Genomic DNA, 22,740 nt, shown 5'->3' on the forward strand with positions numbered 1-22,740 from the left:
CCGGTCTCGGCTTCCTAGGGGTCCTAGAAGAAGGGGCTGGGTAGGAAAGAGTAGGACTTTTGTTCTGTACTTGGAGGAGGGTAAGTACCTCCCAGTGTGAAGTATATTGAAGTGAGGTGCACAGGACTGAATGAATCACAGCGCTGACTTGGGGGTGGGGGTGCGGAGGGATGTCCTTGTGGTTAACCACATTTTACTGGGGATTTTTATTGATTGCTGTTGCATTGAAAGAGACATGACTCAAAGGTGCCGTGTCCACAGCCTTGCAAGGCGCTGGGTCCCGGTGGGATTCAGCAGCTGAGGATGTCATGAGCCACAGTGTGAGGTGGGAAAGGGTTGCTGCTGTCATAGGTATCGCTTCTCCCCGCTGCTGCTGAACTGCCTGCTCTTTCCTGTCCTTTCTCACGTTGAGGCTGTAGCTGACCTCTGCTCAGGCACACACTGGAATTCCTGCAGTTGGTTGTATCTGCCGGTCTGCCTTCCCTGCATGTTCACACTGTGCTGTGCCTATAAATCCACTTAGTACTTAAAAAAAAAAAAAAATCTGCTTTATGTACAAGAGTTCTTTCACAGTCTATCTCCACAAATAGAATATGAACTACTTGAAGGTGAGGTAATAAAGCCATGACACCAGAAAGAATAAAAATCTTGCAGTCAATTAAGCCAGTCAGGTTCCTTTCCTCAGAGGGGCCTGGTGGGCAATGGTGTGAACAGCAGCCTCCTTGAGAGTGTGTGCAGCCCTGATGCCTATATGGATTGCTCTAAGGGACCCTGGAGACAGTTTTCTGGTGGATATCCAGGCCTCCGATCCCAGTGGCAGGTATGCAAGGTATGCAGGGTGCCTTAGGGAAGCGCAGTGGCCAGGATTCACACTGGCCAGGTCATCCTGTCCAAATGCAGCTCCAAGCTGCAGAATAAGAAAACGCACCTTCAAGCTCCCTAGCCACCAGAAGATCCACATTTCAAAGAAGCGAGGCGTCACTAAATGTAATGCAGACAAGCTGAAGACACACGGTAGCTGAGAAGGGGCCCATCCCTAGTGGCTGTGGGGCAAACATGTCACCAATCGAACCGTGGTCCCTTGGACAAGTTGTGGGCCTTTCACCCTTAGGGCATCACTGTGCCCTCATACACCCTGACAAACCATATTCAGTAATAAGTCCCACATACTAAAAAGAACGGTATCAATCGCAGCAGCAGTGGCGGCAGTAGCGGTAGCAGCGGCAGTAGCGGCAGCGGCGGCAGCAGCAGCGGCAGCAGCGGCGGCAGCAGTGGCAATAATAATGTGAAGCACACCAACCAAGAGAGGCCTTGTCAATAGGAGTGGAGTCACCTGTGCTCTATAGCCCAGGGGACAGCACCTTTGTATCTTTCTGCTTGAGGCCAGTGCTCCTCTTCCAAGCAAGTGGTCTTCCTATAATGCAGTGCGTGCCCAGTGAAAGTGAACTGAATAAACGAGGAGAGAAAAACATGTCCCAGGTTGTGACTTTCAGGGACAGTACACACAGAACTTATAATGGGAAGTTAAAGGAGTGAGACGGTGGGGAGGTAGCTTGGAAAAGTGAGAGCCACTGTTTAAAACTACCAGGGCCTGAGTTCAGTCCTTATCACCCATGTAAAAAGCTGGGTGTGGCTGCACAGACCTGCAACCCCTGTGCTACAGGGAAGTGGAGCCAGGAGGGTAGCCAGTAGCTTCACAGTAGGTGAAAGATCCTATCACAAAGGAGGAAGGAAAGGGCTGAGGGGTGATAGAACAAAACACTTAATATCATTCTCTGGCCTCTGAATACATGTAAAGAGCATACACACAAATCATACACACACACACACACACACACACACACACACACACACAGAGTTTAAAACCATGGCCCATCTCCTTTGAGAAAACCTTACTAATTTGAGTCCTTTTGGCAAGCTTTCAGTTTCCTGCCCTTCCAAGGCATGTCATTCTACCGTATTCATGGCTTTGACTACTTTTTCTGAGGGAGCTGGGAGATTTGAAGAACCCCTCACTTGATACCCTCTCCACTCACACACTTTTAACTGCACATAGTCCTGTTATTGGTTAGCTACAACACTGCTGTATGGCAGGAGTCACTCTTCCTGCTTAACTGAAAGTCTAAAGATTCTATGCTGAGACGCTCCCCACCCACCACCCCAAGCCTCGGAAGCCACCATGTCTTTTAGAATCTATGAACCCGACTGTCTTTAGCTACCTCGCTGGAACATTCTTCCCCTCCCACAGACACTTGGAGCTCTTCTCAGCTTCTTCATACTTTGAGATGGCATTGCTCACTCCTCTCAATGTGCGTCAGCCTGACACTAGAAAAGACCGGGAACGACGGCTTCAACAGTGACCAGGAAATGAATAAAGGAAGGTCAGTTTCTTTAGCCCTTATGAGGTTCAAAGCATTTTTATGTATCAGATCATTGTCTTCTTTAAAATTCATTAAAAAGTGAGGTTTTTTTTTAAAAAAAAAATCTCCATTTTAAAGAAAAGGAAGGCAGGGTTCTAAAAGGGTAACGGCCTTGCTGGAGTTTAGCCTTGTCTCCCCTGTGTAAAGTCTGCATTTTCTTGCTACTAGTTCGTATTTAATGGTCACATACAGATCATTGTTGGTCCGTGCTTGAGTCCCTTTCTTAGCTTATCAAGAGCAGGTTGGGAGAATCAACAAACAGAACCTTAGCATCTTCAAAGTTGAGATGGAAGGGCCACCTTCTGTTCCACAACGCAAAAGAAACAGAGTCCCATTGCAGACACTCATCTGTCTAGACAGATGACTAAACAGGGGTCTCTCCAGGGTTAGACTTGAATTTCCTTCATTCAGCCTGCTGGATATTTAGCAATAAAAATAAAAAAAAAAAAAGAAGAAGAAGAAGAAAGAAGGCAGGGAACCCAATTTAAAGGCTGCAGTTCTGGTCCAACCCCTCCTCCTCTACCCAGAGAGTAGTTTAAAAGTCATTTCAACACGGGCTACATGTGGTAAAAGTCTCAAGCAGAAATCAGGTTGAGACAAAAGGGGCCCTAAAAATACTCGTGAAGTCTGGCTACAGATACAAGAACGCATGCTCAAGTGTCCCTTTATAGCCCTCGTGACAGAGGCTTGAACTCGCTGTGGGAGCAGGGTCTCACCCAGCTGTTCCTGCAGCTGGGGATGAGAAATCACCAAAGAGCAGCTCCCACTTCTCCATGGGCTACAAAGTCACTTCTCTCTGCCCTTGCTGTGCCCTGGGGATGCTTAACTTGCCTTAACTTCTAATAAGAAAAACACTATGTAAATATTTATTTATTTATTTGAAGAATCATGTTGGGGGTTTTGATTGAGATTACACACAGTCTGTCAAACTGCCTCCAGTAGGATGGTCACTCCAAAATATTAACTAGTGCATGACAAGAGAGATCTTTCCATCTTCTAGCATCCTCTTTAATTTTTTTCATAGTTTTAAATTTCTCCTCTTCCTTAATTTCTTTCTTCAGAGTTTTAAAGTTTTCATCATAGAGGCCCTTGGCCTCCTTAGTTAGGTTTCCTTTGAGGTAATTTTTTTTTAATCACAAATAGGAGTGTTTCTCTGTTTTCTTTCTCAGTGTGTTTATCATTAGTATATATTGACTACTGGCTTCTTACATGTTAAGTCTGTACCTCTTTGCTGAAAGAGTCGACTCCGGCATGATGTCAAACTGCCTTCAAAATGTTGATGTTTATACCTGTAGGCAAGTGTCGTTCTCAGCCTTAAACAGAGAAGCCCTTCTGTCCATTGGTTGAACAAGGGTGAGTACAGAGACTAGTGGCTGTGATAGCTGAGAGCTCAGCCTTAAGCAAGACATCTGTACCATTTCCTCTAATGCGCAGGGGCACTTCCGGAGAGGGGGTGGGAGGGGGGTCCAAACTGAAAGATGGAGAACGAGCTAAGAAACTATCTTCTGAGCAAGACACGGCCATGGCAATCATGCGCTCACCACAGATGTGGGTCTGTACAAGGAAGAGGCCTGTCATCAACAGCCAAACATGGAGAGGGGAGGAGGGAAGCGGCCCTACCTCACACTGCTGAGCTTTTTGCTACTGAGAGGTTCAGACAGAGGGGAAGTCGTTGCCTCCAGTGGCGTGCCCACTGGTGACTCTCCTGGGCTCTACTGGATAGTTCCAATTCAATGGCCGCATGGATGGCCTTAATTAAACTAAGTGGTTGTGAGACACAACTGAACGTCCTGAACCTGGGAGAGGGACTGGTGGGGGTAAGGATGAACATGGATAGGGACGGGAGGGAGAGTATAGAGCAGAAAACAATTAGAATGCATTATATAAACATACAGACCCGCAAATAACAAAACCAATAAAAGAAAAAAATCCTACATGGAGGGAAAAAGAAGTCAGTATCCCCTCAAGAACACAGAGAGATTAGAAACACAGACTGGTGATGGAAAGTTTTTTTTTTTTTTTTTAAAGCCTGTTAATATTGCTACACTTGATGGACACAGCGTTCCTCCAGGTAGGCAGTTAGGAGGTAGCCAGCCGGCCATTCATGGCGAAATGAAAGTATCACGTGATAAAAGCCAGCCCCCTCCCTCTTTTTCCCAGAAGTCCTCAGCATGATGCACAGTGCCTTTTCTATTATGGTGCAGATTTGCCAAGTTCAGTCCTTGTCTCATTTAACAGGTATGTATTGGACGCCTGACTTCGCCACATTCCTTCCTGTGTGTGGGGACTGGCAGGCTTGGCACGACTGCTACAGAAACTTTTGAGTCCTGCTGTTTGATGGGTTCTGGTGAGATCCTAATCTTTTAGCAGGTGTGAGAGAATCAGTGTACTACAGTGCAAGCAGTGAGGGCCGACATCCGCCAGGCTGAAAACCAAACAAGAAGAAAACAAGACAGAAATCACAGCTCTCTATCCAAATACAAGGATTTTACATTGCACGCCATAATTACTGAGCAGATCAGGGAGGAGAGTCATAAGGACACATTCGTTATGCATCTGATGTGTAGAAAAAAATAGCCTTTGCTCTTCAGAAAACATGTATGAGCCCTTGCTTCACTCTGATGCCAGTGTTTGAACCCATGGGTGTCAAAGCTTATAGGAGAGAGACATTGTATTTAAGTGAAAGAAAAAGAAAAGAAAAAACCCCACATCTTTCCCTTTGTTGGAAAATAGTGACTTTCTTGTACACAAGACACAGATGGTTCCCAGCCCTTGGAGTCTCCTTTTCTGTTATCTTATTCCTACAAATAACATCTCACTTAATGTGAAATTTATTCCTTGTGGGAGAGCAGTCGCTGGAGTCAGACAGCCCGAGTTCACGCTCTGGCTCTGCCATCTATCATCGGGAAAATGACACATGATATTTGTAAGCCTCTACCTCCTGTCCATAAAATAGTAATAGTGGTCATATTTAAGGCCAATACAGAGATTAGCCCAGGTCCCAACTATTCAGCCACTAACTTAGCAATATTACTCATAGTTTTGTTCATTGTATGTATAGGTGTGTATATGGGTGTGTGTGTTCACGTGTCTATGGGTGCACATGACCAGAGGACAACCTGGGTCTCATTACATGCTGTCCATGTTTTTTTTTTTTTTTTTTTAATTTGACACAAATAAGGTCTCTAATTGGCCTGGAACTTATCTAATTGCTTAGGTTGCTTACAGTACATCTAAGAATCTGCCCCTTTCCATCCCCGACTCCTGGCCTGCCAGCACTAAATGCCCCCTCCCTCCAGTCTCCAGAGCTAGGATTACAAGCACAGACCATAGGCCTGGCTGCTTTATGTAGTTTCTGGAGATCAACCTGGAACTGTCTCACAAGCCCTTCACTGCCTGTACTATCTCTCTTACCCTTTTAATATTAGTAAAGACGGAACCGAAGCCCTGTCTCCTTACCCATAAGCACTTACACCCTAGATACCTTTTCCTCATGCCAAATTTCCCTCAAAATAAAACACGGATGGCCAGGCAGAACCACGCCATTTTATTAGAAGCAATAGGTACTCCCCCTAAGCAGGTTCCCAGGCCACCTGGGCAGCCTTCTGACTGCTGAAGATGCTGAGTCCCTCCAAAGACAACTGGGTCAAAGTTCTCCAGCTGGTCTGTCTGTAGCACAGGTCACATAAGCTTCCAGTTGATTTAGAGGCACAGTCTCCTGAAGGAGCGCAGCCATGCCAGAGCATGAGTTTCTTTATTTGTGCAGCCCAGGCACAGTTGGCATACCTGCGGGCCAGCCAAGCTGGTGATCCCCCTTGTTCAGTCTCTGCAAAACAACTTCCTCTCCCTCCTAATAATGCTACTGGAGTTAATGGCCCTTGCCGATGTCACCATGGCCTCAGATGCACTAAGGGCCACCTTCCTGGTTTCCCAATCCGGACAGTGGATGAAGTAAGTAGCAGTCAGTCCTGGGAAAACAGGCAACGCGGACCAGGAAGGAGCTCTGCTGCCAGTGTGAGCACATATGGAGTCGGCTCCACTCCGGAGCAAAGGCACACTCCAGCTGAATATTAGAAAAATATGCTCTGACCATTTAGATCTCGGAAGGATCCAAAACCAATTCAGACTCCAGTTGGTCACATTCAGCAAAACAGCTCCAGCAGTTGCGTCATGCACACAACAGGGCGATTCAGAAATACAGATGTCCAGCCATGTGCAGAACAATGCTTTCTTTTTTTCTTTCCCCTTCCCACCGCTGACCCCGAGAGCAGGCTGGAAAAGCTTAGCATCTGTTGCTACTAAGAATAGGCCATGCTGATGATTATTTATGAACTCGTAAGCTATACGCTACCTTGCTCACTCAGGGGTCCTCACAGGCCAGAGCTTTCACGGCAGTCAGGGGTCACACAGCACAGGTCCTTTTGAGACAGAGCTACTTTCTAGTTGGCTCATTGGCTACAGCAGATCAAAGTCTGGCTCTAAGATCTGTTCCTGAAGTGTCACTATCAGGAGACCAAGTTCAAGAGGATAACACAATACATGAGGCTTAAGACAGCATGAAGTTCGCACGAGACATACAAGGGGCAATATATCTGGCTCCCTCTTACAAACAGCAGGCACCTTAAGACTCAGAGCCTCAAGGCTTATAAATCGGAATCCTTGCTGTGAATAAACTCTACAGACACCTCTGGGCATGTCAGGACCAGGCTGACAATCTAGGACCCAAAGGCCAGGGAGGCTGCTGCTTTGGACATAAGCCCAATTTGGCATTTTTCTGACAAACATAAATTATACACACCATATCAAGATGCACTTCAGAAACTTGCCATTTCCAACTGTGTCTCTGACACCAGAAAAATCTCGTTTCAATTGGAGGAACGAGTCATATTGAAAATGAAGGGATGTGACACATATGTCTATCTCTCTAACATTGACCCACTTAGCCTTCAGTCAGTTTCCATTAGAAAGCTTTTTTCAACACTGTACAGGCACAGTGTGGACCCAGTTCATATCCACAATACAGAGAGCTTTCAACACTGGTGAAACCCATGTCCCTTTCCCAAGTTCTCTGCCTACCCTGTGCTAGACAGTATCAGTTGTTTAACGAGCTGGCTGTCCTCTTCCATAGGCCCATGCTGATGCATCCTCATTCTCTCCCTGTGCCCTCCTCGGACCCTACTAAAATCAGGCTTGGCCATGTGACTTGTGGAATATGGGTGGGAACTGTTACCACGCGTAAGTCAGGAGATCTCCCAGAGTACAATATAGTCAACTCAGAAGGTGTACTATCGCAATATAAAGAAGAGATACATCCTTGCCATGGGCCATTTAGACTGACAGCAGGGCTTTTGAGGTTTGCCTCGAGCGTGATGTAAGATTATATGACATGATATAATAATATATAACATAATATTTCAGAGTTCAAACTACCACAGCACACCATTACATGCTTGTCTATAATCAATAGGCTAAATGCATCTTCTCCTTGAACCAACACTGAAAAATAAGTACTTTGTATAACTCTACAGTTCTATTCTCCAGCCTCAGCCATTCAAAAGAGCGTCTTGTAGGAGGAAGCCTTCCTGGCCAGCCGGCTGCTTCCCGACTCATCAAGATGGCAGTCCTGCAAGCTCACATGAGAGGACAAATCTGCTTCCAGAAAACATAAGACACTTCCTGCTGCTGCCAGTTGGCCAAACTACAATCTCAAAGGTCATCTTTCAGGATGCAAAGATAACCCCCACCCCTAAACGCTGTCCTTTACCTCTCTAAGCCATGTCAAGTGATGCTTTTGGCTGCTGGGATGCCTTGCTTGAAATCAATCACACAGTGCTGGCTTTTGTTTTGGCTATTTGTTTTGGACTCCCTGACTTCCTCACTAAGTTACAGATTCCCTGAAAGTGGGGTCTGTACCTTGATACAATCTAGAGCTACTAGAGAGGAGAAGCTCAGTTGAAGAATTGCCTAGACCGGGCAGGAATGTCTGTAAGATATTGCCTTGACTGTCGACTGATGTAGGAGAGGGCAGCTCACTGTGGGTATGAGAAGACTAGTTAATCATGAGCCTGTGAGGCATGGTTCCTCCATGGCTTCTGCTCCGTGTTCCTGCTTTGGGTCCTTGCCCTGACTACCCTCAGTGACGGGCTATTACCTGGAAGCCAGACAAATCAGTTGCTTTTGGCCATAGTGTTTGCTACAGTAATAGAAAAGTGACTAGAACAGAGTCTATGCTACACTCTTACACTTGCCATCTGTAGTCTTGACTGATTTTTTTTCTTGTTCAGATAAAGGAATGAAATCAGCCTCCCAGTGTGATGTCTTAGTGCTCAGAGCTTAGGAATTAGACAGCAAAATCCGGCCCAATGGAGATCGTTTTGAGTGATAAGAGACATGGCTTTGCAAATTCCCTGGCTTAAAAACTGATTTTAATAATTAAACCAAGGCATTTCCATCTCAATTTTTTTTAATGGGCTCATCTGGGCAAGACCCAAAGATCGAGAGACTAGCTTTCTGCTTTGTACGGGGAAAGGCAGAATGTCATTCTTGGAGGCCAAGGCACAGTCACCTAGGAATTCAATGTCCCTGTGTCCCTGGCCCCTGCATCAATGGGGAGGATTACTAAACATTACAGTGCAAGCACAAACTCCAACAGCTGCCACTTCGTGTTTGTCACTGCAGGATAGGAGACCCAAGGAGGTACTTTCATATACAGAAGGATGCCAAGATGGTTTCCGGTCAGAAGGAAAGGAAGTGAGTTAGTAATTACTCAGATTTACTAATTAAAAGCAAGTAGGGACAGCGAGATGGCTCAATAAGGTATAGGCACTGCAGCCAAGCCTGACAACCTGAGTTCAATACCCAACCCTGCATAGTAGAAAGGAGAGAACTGACTTCTACACTGACCACGCGCACACTGGTGACACCTGCCTGCCACCCCTGCCACCACCGTACACCAAAATCAAGAAGGCTTCTGTGCGCGCGCACACACAAATGCTCAAAGCACAGGGGAATGTGCCCACCATGTCATTATGATACAGATTTACTTGGAAGTGTCCTTGGGAGGCCTCACTCCAGGGCCTTACAAACATCTTGCTGGACTTCCCACTTCCGCGTGAGCTACTCTGTGCTCCGTTCTCAACTTGAAAGCCATGGTAAACCTTTACTAACACCATCCTGTCTTCATAGGAGAAGCCACAGCTCTCCAGTGGCCACAGCTCTCCAGTGGCCACAGCTCTCCAGTGGCCACAGCTCTCCAGTGGCCAGCAGGACCCAGCTTCAGCCTTCCCTCATAATCCTTCTAATATCTCCTAGGATACTTCCGAAAAGCTAAGGTACGCCAGGGTCAGTTTGGCTGCTTCCTTTGCAGTGATGGTGGTCCCTCATAGCCTCTCTCATCTCCTTCTGGGCTCTGTTTAAATATTACTTCCTTAAGCCACACCCCCATGCCCTGCCCATGTGAAACTGTTATCATCCCCCCATCCCCTCCCCAAAACCTGCTCTACCATGCTCCCTAGAACATTTATCAGATTTTGTCTTCTCTTTTGATCTTTACAATTGATTGCCTTCCATCACTAGAATTAAGGTCTCTAAAGGCAAGGGTTTGCTTCTGTGGTAATCCATTTAGTGGGCGCGGCCTCACTGGTGCCCAGTAAAGAGCAAACACTCAGTAAATACTGTTCGACAAACTAGTATCTCATAATGAAGTCCCCTCTTTGCTTTTGTTTTTCTAAGACTGCTGCAAGCATCAGACATTTAGTTTAGGAGTCTCTTTATTGCCTGTAGCTAACGTGCAGATCTTTTCATTAGTGCTTTGCTGTGGAATAAAATTAACCCTCTCAGCCATCCTTCTCACATCTCAGTGGTGAGGCAAGTCGTGAGGAGACCTGGGCAGTCCTCTAAATAGTGTGGTGACCCAAAAAAAAAAGCAGTAAAACTGTACTGATTTATTCCTACTATGGGATTAAATTCAGAACACTGGGTGGTTCACAGATGGCTGCAGATTCCTGGGAGGCACGGTACTGCACAAGTCATTAGCTATACTTTCTAATAGCTGCTGCTACCTGCTTGAATACCTTTGAGAAAACTGTCGTTCAGACAGTAAAAACTGCAGTTACCGGAAGACGCTTAGCTTGGTTCAGACAGCGGAATTTACATTCTGTTGTTGGCTAGATCCTAACCCATGGAACGAACGTGTCAGACGGGATTCAAGCCATAACGAGGATGTCAGTGTTTTGACCAAACACCACCCTGGGGAATTATACATTAGCTTATATCTAGCCCTGTCTCATATGCATTAAACACCCTTTTTAGGCTGAAGAGGTGGTTCAGTGGTTAAGGGTCCTTGCTGCTCTCACTCAGGAGCCAGGTTTGGTTCCCAGTATCCACAGAGCAGCTCACAACTGTCATAACTCCAGTCCCAAGATTCAAGACCCTCTTTTGTCCCCCTTCAGCACTGCATGCATAAGGTGTATATACATGTATGGAGGCAAAAAAAAAAAAAAAAAAACAAAAAAAAAAAAAACCACATACGTATAAAATAAAAAAGAATCTCCTTCAGACCTCGCAGTTGCCTGGTTGAAGGCACGTGAGTGAAGGGATCACTTCTTTGTCTTTCCTTGTCTGATTCCCAGATGGGCATCTGCTACCCCCATGTACACAGTTCATTCCCCTGTACACTTAAGGCCCTTCCCTGTGGTGAACAGGGAGCAGGGGCTCTGGTGACATTATGAGTAACAGGTCCACCTCCTCAGCGTTTGTGCAGAGTTTGGAATGGGAGGCACATAGGGAAAACTGACTAGGCTGTGCCATCCCTTGCAGCACCAGCTGATCAAACAGCAGTCCTGCTGGCTCCCAAGCCTTCCACACGGGCATCTGTGAGTAAACAGACCTGCATCATCAGAGGGTTCTGATGGCTGGCTCTCACAGCTGCAAACATCAGTGATGTCAGGAGTACCTGCAGTCTCTCCAGAGCGTGCAACCTCCCTGCTGCCCCCACCCAGTGCTTCTGACTCCACTGGTCTGGGACAGGCCCAAGGAAGCTGCCTCAGGATATACAAACACAGGTTATGCTTTGAATGTCACCTTTAAATCCTGGGGGGGGGGGGGGGGGTGGGGAGGAGGGCGTTGTTTTAAAAAATTGATTTATTTTGTTTTCTGTGTATGAGTGTTTTGCCTCCACATATGTTTGAGCACTGTGTTTGTGTTATGTACCATGGAGGCCAGAAGTGGCTATCAGGTCCCCTGGACCTTGAACTACTGCTGGTTGTGAGCCACTAGGGGGTCACTGGGAACCAAAACTGGGGCTTCTGCAAGAGCAGCAAGGGCTCCTAACCCTTTGCCATCTCTCTAGTCTCCGTGTTTAAATATTATTGGAGACACCGAAAAGCCTTGTACTAAATCTTTAAAGAATGAGCTCATCTCTGCGCCTGTTAACCTAGGCCTCCTTAGAGAGACTATCAGCTAATTAACTCCGCTGCTTATCTGATTAAAACTCCTTCCTTCCTTCCTTCTTTCTTTCTTCCTCCCCCTCCTCCTGTCTCCTTCCTTTAGACAAGGTCTAGCCCAGGCTGTCCTCAAGCTCATGATGCCCCTGCTCCCATGTCACCAGCGTGCTGGGATGACAGACATCCACCTCTACTCCCAGCTACCTCTAGAATCACGCACATCTGACCTTTTGACATTGCCAAACGACATTGCCATCTGCAAAGTTCACACTTAGGAACCACACGGTTGAATTTTTTAAAATTGACCGAAAAAGTCTCATAAGGTTTTAAGTCCACTCGTGTCGAGCTGCATCAGTAGCCTTGTTGGGCCCTGTGCAGCCTGAGTGTGGGACAGAGTTGTGGGAGTCCAGCTTTTGCATATTAGGAGATGCTTACACAGGTTGACTCCACCTTTGCATATTATTGGGGATAATGAACTTAAGACCCCAGTCTATTGGAAGTTGAAAGAGCATCAGATAGATCAGTGCCATCACCAGTCAGGCACCTCAATGTCTCCAGCACTCACAGGGTAAAAAAAAGGACCCGGCATCTTGCCCACTGCTACTGGTGCTCCTTGGAGGGGAGGTGTAGTGCAAATGAGGTGACAGGGATGGATCTGGGGCAGCTTGAAACAGGCTGACTTCACTTAATAAGTATCTGAATCACTGGGGCGGAGAGAAACCCACCCAGACCGTGGATGCCTGGCCATGGCAGGCACTCACTTGCATTTGTTTGTTTGTTTGGTTGGTTGGTTTTTGGTTTTAATTTTTGGAGAAAGGGTTTCTAGGTGTAGCTCTGGCTGTCCTGGACTCGCTTTGTAGATCAGGCTGGCCTTGAACTCACAGAGCTCTGCCTGCCTCTGCCTCCCTGAGGGCTGGGATTATTACAGGAGTGCACCACCAGGTGCCATTTCACTTGCATTTTTACTCAGTTACTATTTCTAAGAACAGAGACCAAAAAAAGACAGACAAACAAACAAAACCAGAGCCACACTACACAGAAAGCCACCCCCTTCTGTGTGTGTCTGTGTAAGGGCACAACCTCACATGCCAGCCTCATTTTTAAGTTTAATATAAAATATAAGATGAGAAGAGATACCAGGAAGCAGATATTATGTTGTAGGAGAGTTTATTAAATGAGGATGGGGAGAGAAGGAAAGAAGGGAGGGTACTCTAAAGAGAGAGAGAGAGAGACAGAGAGAGAAAGAGCGAGAGAGAGAGAGAGGGAGAGACAGAGAGAGGGAGAGAGAGAGAGCAAGAGAGAGAGGGAGAGAGAGAGACAGACAGAGAGGGGGAGAGAGAGCGAGAGAGAGAGACAGAGAGAGGACGAGAGAGAGAGACAGAGAAGAGTGGAGAGGCGAGCGGAGAGAGAGACAGAGAGAGACAGAGAGAGGGAGAGAGAGAGAGAGAGACAGAGAGAGGGAGAGAGAGCAAGAGAGGGAGAGAGAGAGACAGAGAGAGAGAGACAGAGAGAGGGAGAGAGAATGAGAGATAGAGAGACAGAGAGAGGGAGAGACAGAGATAGAGACAGAGGGAGATAGAGACAGAGACAGAGAGAGACAGAGACAGAGAGAGACAAAGAGAGAGAGAGAGACAGAGAGACAGACAGACAGACAGACAGAGACAGAGACAGAGACAGGAAGAGCAAGGAGAAGAGGAGAGGGGGGTACATAAAAAGTTTGGGTTTATCCTTTCATATGGCCTTGGTAAGCAGACTGAAGCAGAATGCTAACACTCATGAACAATTGATTTGTTTTGTTTTGTTTTGTTGAGACAGGGTTTCTCTGTGCAGCATTGGCTGTCCTGGACTCAGTTTGTACACCAGGCTGGCCTCGAACTCACATCAGTCTGCCTGCCTCTGTCCTGAGAGCTGGGATTAAAGGTGTGATAACCAGCTAGCTCTTTTGAGACAGGGTCTCTCATTGGCCTAGAGCTCACCAATGAAGTTAGGGGGATTGGCCAGTGAGGCCCAGGGATGCTCCTGTCTTCAACTACCTGGATTACACATGTGTGCCATCATATCTGGCTTGTTTTGTATGTGTTCTGGGGATTGGACCCAGGTCCTCCTGAATACAAGACATGGACTTTACTGACTGAGCCATTTCCTGGCCCCCTGCTAAGGGGTCTTGCCTGGAAGACCTGAGAGGGGTCTGCCACATTGGGTGGAAAGCCTCCCAGTATGCAGGAACCTATCAAAGCCTGTATCCCTCCTTCTCCCTCAGAGATATTCAGGATAATTCCAGCTTCCCAGTGGAAAATGTGTGAGATCCCAGGGCTGGGGTTTTACTGACATATGTCTTATTCACTCAGTTCTTAACTGAAAATAACTCCAACCAAACAGGAGAATATACAGAGAAAAAAACTCTACGGGAACCAGGACCTGATTTAGCCTGTTTGTGAGCTAGGACTCTCAGCCTGCTTCCTGGGCAGGAGAGGAGGAGGAGGAGACAGACTCACCTAAGGTCACTGACTTATAAAAGCAAGGAGAGCAAAAGCAAGAAGTGAGTTTGGAGCCTGTGGGTATGGTGGAAAAAAGCCAGGTCACACCTGAATTCCAATGTCAGCCCCACTACCAGCCAGTTCTGAGACAAGGACAAGGGACTCACTTCTCCAAACCACAACTTCCTGAAGCGGGGGGGGGGGGGGGTGGTGGGAGGGAGTGGGGGGGGACTGGGGGGGCTGGGAGGAAGAGGTGGCGGGAATGGAGACTGCCCCTGGCCAGGAGGAAGAGTGGTGTGACCTGGGTGACAGGGATGTAGAGGGGATTTGACAAAGGTTTGTCTTTACTCTGCTTCCATTTTCTCCAGATACCAGTCATAGCACATTTAACTCTTCAGTTTAGAGGGGGGAATAGAATAAAAATTCAGATCTTTCTGCTTTGGTTTTTCGAGACAGGGTTTCTCTGTGTAGACTTGGCTATCCTGAACTCACTTTGTTGTTGGCTTCAAACTCATAGAGATCCACCTGCCTCTGCCTTCCCGAGTTGCTGGGATTACAGGCATGCACCTGGCTAAAATTTCAGGTCTTAAAAAACAAATTAATGTGTCTTACACGAGAGCTAGCTCAGCACGGATAGTACATTTTAGTGGTTTTATGTCCTCTGCTCCTTCTAGCCACTGTGAGCCCTTCTACACTCCAACACACTGGGGGCGTGGTTTTGCTTTGTACTAGAAAACCCCAGCTACGGCCATCGTCAATAACAGTAAGTGGTTCCTAAGAAGCAAGGCCAGGGGTGGTGAGGTGCAAGTTAGGATTATCCAAAGAACTGGGCTTCTACCAGGGCAGGAAACCCTTCCCCTCTGTCCCTGTGAAAGACGCCCACGTACATTTCAACGGCCCTATTTAACTTGCTCTGTCTCTTCCTCTTGTGTGTGGATGGCTCAGGGACAACCCAGCCACCGAGACAGAAAGCCATGGAGATCCCTGGTTCTGGTGACCATCACTCCAACACGCAGTGCTGAGGGCCTAACCTAAGGGCAATCCACCTTCTCATGCAACTCAGACAGTTCCCTAACAAAGGTCAGGAGTGATGGCATCCATAAGACTCTCCCTGGAGCCTCCCTCCATCACATTAAAAGGCAGTGGGTGGGGCGGGGGAGGGGATGCCCTTTCCTTTCAGTTAGGTACCAAAACCATTCATTGAACAGCGACAGTGTGTCAAAAATAGGAGTGTAGACACAAACTCTGCAAAAGGGACACCCTACCCCCCAAGCCCCCATCCCCACTGCATTAAAGAGTCAGGCCTTTCTAGGGCCCTCCAGAAAGTGGCCTCTGGGGGGAATCAAAGGATCAATACTTTAAATAATTCTGTGATCGCTGGCACCCAGAACTCACACCCAGGAGTCAATTCTTGCACATCGGGTTGTGTGTCACTTCCAAGCTAGTCATCAGTTCTTCTCATGAAACTGACTAGGAAATTCCAGGCACTTCTGTGACTGGTCGTCTATCTACAAGCTGCTTTTCACAATTTTTGTCTCCCCTCAGACCAGTTCCCCACTGGAGACAGATATAAAAAGACTTGGTACCACCATGTCAAAGGAGGAAGAAATTGGACAAGTGTACTCACCAAGGTACCCACAGAGCACCTGGGACTGTCTGGAGCAAAAGCTGCCCACTGAGCCAGAGGGAGTTGTAACCACTGGGCAGACAGCTAGGAGTTTTAAAAAGCAGTCATTAGCTATTTTACTGAGGACATGCCCAGCCCAGAACTCTACTAAGATTCCAAACAGAAATGGGTCTTTGCCTAGTCTTACCATCCCCCAATACCACCCCCTCAAAATAGCAGGCATCCGATATCCAAGGCAGGGCATTAAACTCTCAAACTTTCTGCTCCCACCTCTGATTTCTAGTCCCTGATCTCCTGATATGCCATAGCTAGCAACCCACATTGCTCAATGCAATTGTCCATTTAACACGCTCTAGTAGTAAAACAACAGTTTACAATTAATTTATGTACAGAACTGGGGAAAAGTAATACCCCGAATTATACCAAAGAACGGTCTTGACCCTCTTGGACAAACAGCAGCCTATTGTTAAGAGCAAAGCTTGAGCTTTTCTTTTGGCTCATCTAGATTTCACCGCTTTAAAAAACCACCTGCCCTTATATTTTGCCCATGTATGAAAACCCTTTTGCTTTTGAGTCAGAAATCCAAGGGCCTGCTGCTTTGGAGCTGTGGAGGCTCAGTTTCAAAAGCCAGCACATTTTGAAGGAGGTTAAATATGTCTTCCTCAGAGCTAGGCTGTTCTGACACCCTGAAGCTTTGACTTTTAACAGAACAGCCATCCGATTTAACATTGCTGCCTTATTCTCCGAGACAAGAATACACTGGAAAGCACAACAAACAGTAACAACAATAAAACACCGCGCATGTATATGCATGTATATAAAAGGAAAGAGAGAACACTGCTGAATGTTCAGCGACAGCTTCCCTCTTGCCAACGGAATTTTTAGCATGAGAAGATGCAGATTAAACTCCATTGCTGCTATAAGCACATGATGAGACAAACACGCCCCTCCCACAAGGTGCCGTATTTAGAAGACTGGTAGATAAAAGGCAATTGTGTGATGCAGTCCTATTCAGTTATCTGCTTTGTGTGGCCACAGAAGCCTACATCTGGGCCTGGCCTGAATAAAGTTCTTTGCTGGGACTTCACCTTTTGTTTGCATGTTAGTATGGATGTATCTTCTAGAAAGTAACCGTCGCCCTTCAGACCAGATGTGAGCCTTCTTTTGACAAGACAGAGGCCTCCTGGACTCTTCCACACTTGTGCCTCTTACCGCTGCACACTAGGCAGCGACAGCCTTCTCCACACTCTGTAATTGACCATCTTCAACATTTGCTCCGCTAACACGACCCCAGTGACAGATGTTCACATATGTACGGACTTGGCTTTCAAGACAGAGCAGTCTTTGGTTCAGAAATGGGGCTCCGCTGGGCCGGCGCGGCAGGGAAGACAAGGCTACCGATGGCCCGGCCCTTTTGCCGCACGTGCTGCTGTCATGTTGCTACCACATGCGGCTTCCAGCTCACATCTGTGCCCATGTGTTCCCCCCAGTAAGCAACTGTGCTGTTTACTTTTAGTTTCTCCACAGTCCGATAGGGAGAGTATCCCTCACCCCGCGTATAAACAGTTTGTCTCAAGATTAGCAGAAGGGCGTTTTCTCTTTCATATCTGACCTTTACAAAGCTGTGCTGAAAGTTATCCTAAATATGAATCTTAAGGAGCACAATTAGAGATGGGCAAAGCAGGCTGCTCGCTCAGGAACGCTTGCTCCTCTGTGCGATGGCCCTACGCATTACTTGGGGGGGAACCTAAGTCCTTTCCCTGGGAAACAGCACCTTCTTCAGGCCAGTACATGCCCTGATACAGAAGAGATACCGTTCTGCCCATCGAAGTCAGATGGCTGACATTGCCCAAAGTTGTCTGGATCACGGGACCACACGAGGGAATGAGGGGACGGGAGGGCCACTCCCAACTCCTTAAGTATGCACCTCTCACTTGCTTGTATTGCACTATGAAGCTGCAATATTAACACCCTTCCTGTTCCCTTTCCTTTCTGCCCTGTTCTGTTGTCTTTTGTTTGCTTTTGTTTTTAAGAAGGGCCACAGGAAAGGGATCCCTAGTGGAAGCCAATACTACAGGCAGTAAAATCACAAACTGTGGGGCTATAAAGAAGTCAATAGGGACTTCTCGGGCCACAGAAAGAAGGCCTCACTGGTAAAATAGCCAATAGTCAACTTATATATGTGATTGTATAAGTAATGATACGATACACATGTTTTCTTCCCACATGATGAAGCTGTGGTTACCCATGTTGCTTTGTGACATAAATAAAACACCACAAAAAACCAGAGACATTTGTAGTCTTAGAGACAATACTGTTCAGAAGTACCTGGGTACTCATACGTTGAGAAACGGGGATATGAGTTACACAGACTATAAGATGGAGATAGAGTGCTTAGCATAAATGTTTTATGAAATAACTAAAGACCATGATGTAAATTATGAGAGCTCTGAGAACTGCTTTAGCCTAAGACTCATAAGAGAGGAGACAATGAAACAAATCTGCAACCTACAAAGAATGTTAGCCAGTGTGGTGGCATCCGCCTGTAATCCCAGCACTGGGGAGGCAGAGGCAGGTGGATCTCTGTGAGTTCAAGGCCAGCCTGGTTTACAAAGCAGAGAGCCAAGGCTATACAGAGAAACCCTGTATCAAAAAGCCAAAAACCAAAACCAAAGGGAGACTTTTTCTTCAACCTAGCTTGTTGGATGATCTTGAGGGACTGTGAGGTTTAGTAAAAGTCTTTCCTGGGTTCTAAGTGGCAAAGAGTTGGGCTAGTAGTTTTCAAATGTTACTATGCCCAAGAGTCCGCCCCCTCCCCCACCTGGTGTTTGTTATGAATGCAAATTACTGAGCCTTTTTCTGGCCCCTCCTGGTTACCACTCAGAGTTTGTAAAGAGGGTTCCAGAAACCTGCATCTGAGCGAGGAGGTCACATGCTCCTAGAGTGCCTAGTTTACAAGCCATCTGGGAATACGGTGTGGAGGTCACTGAGTGTAATTAAATGCCATTTAAAACTCTCAGTTGGAGCAGAAGAGACTGCTTGGTGGTTAAGAGCACTGGCTACTCTTGCCGGGGCCCTGGGTTCAGTTCCCAGCACCGATGCGATGCTGTATCTTAAGTTGCTGTGGTTCTATACTCTCTGCGTGCCCATGGTGCATATATGTATGTACAGCAGGTACACACAATAAATATATCTTTTTAAAAGTCTCAATAAATTCCATGTCAAGTTAGCTCCATCCTCCCAAGCTCTCCATTCAGACATCCACATTATCCCTCTATCAATGATGACAGTTGTGCAATTGGACCCTACCATTACCCCACAGTATTAAACTACAAGGAGGTTCAACTGCTCTTAGAATGTTCCTACAACTGTCCCTGGGAAAGAGAATACCGGAGCTTGACTTGAGGCCCCCATTCCACAATGTGTGCCCTTGTGAAAGGAGATCTGGCCCTGCACACATCATCTCGTTAGTGGTTCTCGTATTTTCTGACAGTGTAATTCTTCTGGAATATGTCCCCCTCCAAGACAGAGCATTGCCCAACACTGCAGTCCACAGAAACGAAGGTAGAAAAGTGGCTGGTCAGAGCGCAGTGCCCTTAGGCCTATCTAGTGACGAGAGGGTGAAGAGGGTGAGAGTGGACACCTCACATCAGCAAGGTGTTTGCTTGCGTGTTGTTTGTATTTTAATGCTTCAAGATGACTCAGATATAAACACGATGGTGAAAGTTGTGAGCACCTTAGGTGTTTCACAGGCGTCTCTAAATGGGGCACTTGCTGTGTCAGCGAGAGGATTTGAAGCTACAATTCAGCTTTTGTGCTGGCCCACCCCCTCCCCCCCGACGCCACTTCCAGACCAGGCAGAAGCTTGGTAGGGTTGCCTTCCTCTGTCCTTGTCCTCAACTTCCAGAGCTTCAAATGCCAAGGGATGAACTTGGATGTGAAAAGATTCGCTAACAGAATCCCAAGAGCCATGCCAGGGGACAGCTCCTTCGGCGATGTGACTCCTCCTCTACAGAGGTGTGGCCTTTGTGTGGGATTCCTGTCTTCTCCCTCTGGCCCAGGGACAGAGTATACTTTTTAGGACTTTCTGAGCTAGCTGCCTCATTACAGAAATTCCTTATAAGCCAAGTAGGAACAATTCCAGTATGATCATGAAGATGTCAAAGCAGAAGTGAAAATGACATCGAACTGGTAGATGACCTATGGACGGCCCTCTAAAAAGAGAATTTCCCCAAATGGAAAAATGACAAAGTTCTACCACATTTGGTGCGGGCACAGTAATTAGTGATAAACTTGGTCTTAAGAAGCACTGAAATTACCAACAACGAAACCAGTCCAAAGCTTGAAAATTAAATTGCATTTCCCAGAATACTCCCACTTACATTTTGACAACAATAAATATCGCCGGGCTGTTTAAAATCCACCAAGAAAAACTACCCATGATTTTGCTGTTGTTATCAGATGGAGTGATCTGGGAGATCACCAGGCCTTGGTCACTTAAGTCTACTTCGTAGAGCCAAATGGTGCATCCTTGTTCACAAAGAGGAATGAATGAGGGTTCTTATGACCGCCTGAAGTCGTGAGTGGATGGTGACCTCTGAACTGGCTTGTTGGGACAGATGTGGGATGTGTTTGTCAGTGTGCTGTGGGCAAGCTAGGGAAAGACACATGAACAGAGCCAAGCTCTAAGTCGTGGTATTTTCCTTTTTCTTTCATGAGACTGGAAAGATCCTGCAGAATTTCCTGAAATAGATACCACCAGAGAGCGGTTCTCGCATAGCTGCTCCATGACTGAGCCTTCAGATATGTGGAGTCTCCTCTTCAGGAACAACCTGCCTCCCAATCACCAGCACAGAAAGAGCCAGGAAGGCCTGAGGCAACAGAGACACTCTCCCTGGGAATGGGGATGCATGGGGCAGGCTAGTGTGAAGGAAAACAGCTGCCTGCCGAGGGTTGGAAACGCGTTCAAACTATTTTCAGACGATTTGGGCCTCACAACATTCACAGAGTATTTTCCATCTGCCTTTGGTTTCTCAAGTCATTGTGGCTACAGAAAAAAAATCTGTGCCAAACATTTCTGACTTATCAGGCCTAACAAATCCAAGTGCTGTTGCCTGAGAGAACAAAGGGAGAGGGGAGCCGTCCACAGGACAGGGGTTGCTCAGCCCTACAAAACTTCCCCCTCTTTCCCAAAGGCCTAAAGGTAGGCAATTTCCTTCTGAGCAGCAGGGCTTTCTGGCACCGGTGAAATGGTGTCCCCAGGCTCCTCGAAGAGAGCCAGGGCACAAATTCACAGAGGAAACACCCCACAGTATACTATGAAGCGTGTGACCCAAGGGCTCACCCGGGTAGCGCCCTGTGTCACCGGTTTAGGTTAATTTCTCTCCCTCAGATCCTTTGGAGTGATTCCCAAGAAGTCCCTTCCAGCCCTCTCATCAGCTTCCTCCTTCCCACCCCCAAATGGCCCTTTTACTGGCTGCAGCCCTTACACACAATAATTCAGGGCCGGGCCAGAGCTATTACTGGTGAAAGTAAGTCTAACCTGCTTGACCACAGCTGTCTGACTGGGTTCAGTGCTTGTTCTAAATGTCTTCCTTCCTTCTTCCCAAGAGAGACTTTCGCTGGGGGAGTTGGGACAGACAACCCCTCTGAAGAGGCGAGACTGGAGCAGTTGTGGTCTTCCTCACACTTACTACTGTATGCATGACAACAGTAGGAGCACTGTTGTTTTCTTCGTACTTACAAACTGAGAAACTGAGGCCCCGACAAGGTGATGAAGCATGAACCCACAGCATAAGGCCAGTAGCAGCACAGCTGTGCTTTGATTTCAATAATACAGTTCTAAAAGCGTGACAGGGCCATGCTACAGTCAAGGCAGGATGCCACTTTTACAGCCTCCCCGTCCCTTCCCTTTGGTGCAGTCTCCTTCCATGTATTATTCTCTTGCTCCTGCTTATTGGTTAGCACGAAAGGTCTAATGCGCAGGCTCACTTTGCCTGCCCAGATCAGTTAATTCTCTAAAAGCATCGTAAAATGTTTGAGAGGAGTCAAAACCAAGGACTTGATAAATCATAACTTTTCAACCAATAAAGTGCACATGTTGAACTTTTCTATCAAACAAGCTGAACAGGTTGAAGGAGAAAAAAAAAATTCCTCCAGTTTTATGCAATCTTCAGAGCTATATTCACTTTTCTAGGAAAACTTTTTGAATTTGCAAATGCAGTGCTCCAAAGGAGAACAAAGTCACTCTCGCATGGATTGACCGGTGATGTCAGGCTAAGGAAGCCATGCTGAGCTACGAGTGATGGCACATGCCTATAACTCTAGCACTCAGAGGCTGAAGCAGTAAGATAAAAAAGTTAAGGGCTAGCCTCGACTATATATCGCAAAGTCTGGGCTGCAAGTCAAAACCCCACATCTACCAAATGAAAAGAAAAGTAATGATATCTCCTGGTCTCTGTGTTAGCAGTGGGTGAAACTTTGTTTATATAGTGTGTCACTGATAAAGTGATATTGGCACCCTTACATGTCAAAAAGAAAATGCTAGAGCCACCTTCAGAGGCTGGCTTATGAAGATGAAATGAGGCCCAGGTTAATATTTAAAGCCAGGCCTGACACACTGAAGTGCCCAGTAAAAGCTCACTTTCCTCTTGCCCATCAGTATACGTCTCTGAAAATGCAGAAACAGGAACTGGGCTGCATGCCTCAGCCCTGTGACACTATGAGTCCTTCCCCCTCTGCGTAAGGGAGGAGCCTTTATGTCCAGGTCTGCT

General features: G+C 46.8%; 1 protein-coding gene and 1 non-coding gene across 3 annotated transcripts in view; one reads left to right on the forward strand and one right to left on the reverse strand.

Moving 5' to 3' along the window:
* Positions 1–22,740, reverse strand: part of Tgfb2 (transforming growth factor beta 2) — an 81,966-nt gene that overhangs the window by 51,153 nt on the left and 8,073 nt on the right. Inside the window, exon 2 of one of the 2 annotated variants that reach the window (XM_051148098.1) lies at positions 15,968–16,051. The exons of the other annotated variant lie outside the window; for it this stretch is intronic. Within the exon in view, the coding sequence (XP_051004055.1) occupies positions 15,968–16,051 (84 nt within the window). The remainder of the gene's footprint in view (positions 1–15,967; positions 16,052–22,740) is intronic. 2 annotated transcript variants of the gene reach the window in all.
* LOC127191195 (small nucleolar RNA SNORA70) lies at positions 649–783 on the forward strand. The gene has a single exon (XR_007830821.1). It is a non-coding gene; the product is annotated as a small nucleolar RNA SNORA70 (small nucleolar RNA).

This window comes from Acomys russatus, chromosome 6 (genome assembly GCF_903995435.1).
Source record: "Acomys russatus chromosome 6, mAcoRus1.1, whole genome shotgun sequence".
Lineage (NCBI taxonomy): Eukaryota > Metazoa > Chordata > Mammalia > Rodentia > Muridae > Acomys > Acomys russatus.